Source organism: Empidonax traillii, unplaced genomic scaffold, assembly GCF_003031625.1.
Source record: "Empidonax traillii isolate 1590-97213 ecotype Southwest subspecies unplaced genomic scaffold, ASM303162v1 scaffold3:size4013460, whole genome shotgun sequence".
NCBI classification, from domain to species: domain Eukaryota; kingdom Metazoa; phylum Chordata; class Aves; order Passeriformes; family Tyrannidae; genus Empidonax; species Empidonax traillii.
In genome coordinates, this window is record NW_020955196.1 from 1801505 (window position 1) to 1804649 (window position 3145).

General features: G+C 49.0%; 1 protein-coding gene across 1 annotated transcript in view; it reads left to right on the forward strand.

The window, feature by feature from the left end:
* HSDL2 (hydroxysteroid dehydrogenase like 2) overlaps positions 1-1205 on the forward strand; it is a 17499-nt gene extending 16294 nt beyond the window's left edge. Inside the window, exons 10-11 of the mRNA XM_027908564.1 lie at positions 317-445; positions 895-1205. Of these exons, the coding sequence (XP_027764365.1) occupies positions 317-445; positions 895-1007 (242 nt within the window). The 3' untranslated portion in view covers positions 1008-1205. The remainder of the gene's footprint in view (positions 1-316; positions 446-894) is intronic.
* The last annotated feature ends 1940 nt before the right edge of the window (positions 1206-3145 follow it).

Consider the following 3145-nt stretch of genomic DNA (forward strand, 5'->3'; position numbering starts at 1 on the left):
ATGCTCCTTCTCAGGCCCTCCGGTTGGCACAGGGAGCTGCTGCCGCTCCCGCTGTACGTGTAGCCTTTGTCACTTGGCGCTGCCCTCCCTCACAGGGTCGGTGTGGGGACAGACAGGGGTGCTCCCAGGGTCTCCTTGAAACACCTTGTGCCTCCAACTCTGTGAGGGAAGGGCAGGCAGCCTTCGGGCGCTCCTGCCCGTGTCCCCACGTGGGCACGTGGGGCTGGGCTCACCCGCCAGGCTTTGGCTGCCTGCAGATGGGAGGGAGGGCAGAGCACCTTTGCTGCCTCCTCACCTCTCTGCATTCTCTGTCCAGGTGAGGGTGGAGGCACGTGGTACATTGACCTGAAGAACAAGGGTGGGAGCACTGGTTTCGGGAAGCCTCCTGGGACAGCCGATGTGGTGATGAGCATGTCGAGTGCTGACTTTGTGAAAATGTTCACAGGTGAGGGACAAAGGCCTTTGTCAGACACAGGTACCAGTGCCCAGAAAACCTCCTGCTGATGGGGGAGGAGACTGGCTCCTCGCTTCCTGATCTGGGATGGAGGAGGTTTCGGCTTTTCGTGACTGAGGAGAAAGTGTAGGCCAGAAGGGCTTGCATTTTTCTGGACTCCTGTGTTCTGTGAACAGGAAGAGAACAAAAGCTTACGCTGCTTTTATTAACCAGGTATTGACATTTTAGCAGCCAGTGTAGCTTCAGAAAGAATCCAGTCAATGTATTGAACTTCTGTTCTGCACATCTCTAAGCAGTGTTTCCTTAATGTGTGCTGCTTTTACAGGAGGAATTGATAGCAGTATAACTGCTGGCTCTCAGTGTTGTGGCATTATATTCTCCTGTACAGAGGCTGTCTCCCATTTCTTTCAGTTTCTGATGGTTCTGTTTCTTCTTTTTAGGTAAACTAAAGCCAACTATGGCCTTCATGTCAGGAAAATTAAGGATTAAAGGAAATATGGCACTAGCACTGAAGCTCGAGAAGCTGCTTGCACAGCTTAACTCTAAACTGTAAGGGAGAACCCTTGCTAGAAGAACAGTGGCCTTTCGTATATAACTGCAAAACTGTTTTAAATTTGTAGTCCTTGTTTTTCTCTGATGCAATACAAGAAATACGGATAAAATGCGAGATTTTTGAAGGAGAGATAACTCCATCTAATTAAGAGAAGAAAGTGTTTGTGATTAAACTAATTGCTTCTCAAGAATACACTTATTAGTTTGCAAGTGTTTTTTTTTTTTTACTTCTGCTCCTCTGGATCAATGTAAGTGATCTGAAGTTAGTTTTTTCCTGCATAGTTGCTTGTACACATTTCCCATGAAAAAGGTGGGGAGAGCAAATGTCACCCTGAAGATCTGTGCTGGAAGTGCTAAGTGGAAGCAATATGGTCAGTTTTGCAGGACCTTAATTATGCCTGGTAAATTAGCATCTCAAGTTTTCTTTTTTCCCTGAGTTTATTACCTGTGTGAGTTCTCATACCTCTGTATTGCACTCAGTTAGGCTGCACAGCCATACTGATGATAAGCCAAGTTTTCTTTTTGTACAAAGGCACATTTGCACACACACACTCGTGTGCTCTTGTTCTTCCCCTATCACCACTACATCACTGGAGGCAGCCATTTCCCCTTCCTTCATTTGACTGGTGAAGATTGAAGTTCAGTACGAAAAGCATGAATATTGCCACTCTGTAAGTTCACAAGTAAACACATGGACTGCAACTTCATGTGACGGCATCTGCAAAGCCAGATGGACCAACCTCTTAAGCTGTTTATTCATTGTCACCTGAAGAACTGCACAGAATTTGGAACATTTACTCTTCTAAGTGAGCTGAGAAGCTTGCAAGACTTGGGATTTATTTTTTAATCCACTTGGCAGCACAATAGTTTACAAGTTTTTAAAGCACGTGCCTGTCTGAAATTGCTTATGACCTGTATTGTGAAGGTCACATCTGTATTGCTTTCGTCACAGTTCAAAATGTCACAGAATGGGTTAGGTTGGAAGGGACCACCAGTGGAGTCATCTGTTCCAACCTCCCTGCTCAAGCAGGGTCATCCCAGAGCACATGGCACAGGATTGTGTCCAGATGGTTCTTGAGTATCTCCAGTGAGGGAGAGTCCACAACCTCTCTCTGCAGTCTCTTCCAGTGCACAGTCACCTGCACAGTAATGAAGTTATTCCTCATATTCAGGTGGAACTTTCTGTGCATCAGTTTCTGCCTGTTACCCCTTGTATTGCTTGGCACCACCAAGCAGAGCCTGGCTCCATGCTCTTGGCACTCTCAGGTACTTAATAAGGCAGTTGAATTCTGGTAATAAAGACAAAAACCGTCAAATTCACCTCTGCCTTGAAGTCTCCAGGATCTTGAAAAACAGTAAGTTAAGTCATCGGGCACAATCATCAGGCACAATGGGCTGGGGCTGCTGAGGGAGGGTTGGATGGAGGGGGTGGCTTACAGCACACTGGGCAGCATGGTAGCACGGGAGCCAAGGGCCGCCCCAGTCAGAGGGGCAGCAGTGCTGGGCTGTGTGACTGCTCCCAGTCCAGCGCCCACACTGGGCTGTGCTCAGCAGCACATTCATCCCTGCCAGGCAGCCAATTCTGCTCAGCTGAGCCACCAGCATGGCCAGCTCCCCTCACTGTCTGTGTGCCTGCTGCCCAGCCCTAATTGCTGCCCCTGCCCCACTGCCAGTGCTGCCAGACCTGGGGGGTGTGCCCAGAGGTTTCAGTCTCCACTGAGCAATGTCTGCTTCCCACCTCCACCCTGGTGTCTGAGGTGGTCACTGCTCTGTGTCTGACTGCTGACCTCCCTGGTGATCCCAGAACACTGCACAGTTACGACAGCTGAAGGATAGCAGAAGCACTGGCATACACCAGGACATAGAAGTAAAGGCTTACATGGAATTGGAGGGAAAGAAGATCCAGCATTGGAAGTCAGAGTCCTCTGGAGGAGACCATACATCTGAACTGGTGGTGTGGTAATGCACGCATACTGCTGGCTGCTATCAATACGGTAAAGAAGTGGGTATGCTCTGCCTCTCTCCAAAGCAGAAACCTACTGTCCTGCAGTGGAGGATCTCTCCACTCCCCAAACTGCCCTTCCCTCCAATAGTGCAGCATTCATCCTGGAGGAGAGCTGGCCATTGACCGCTCAGCTA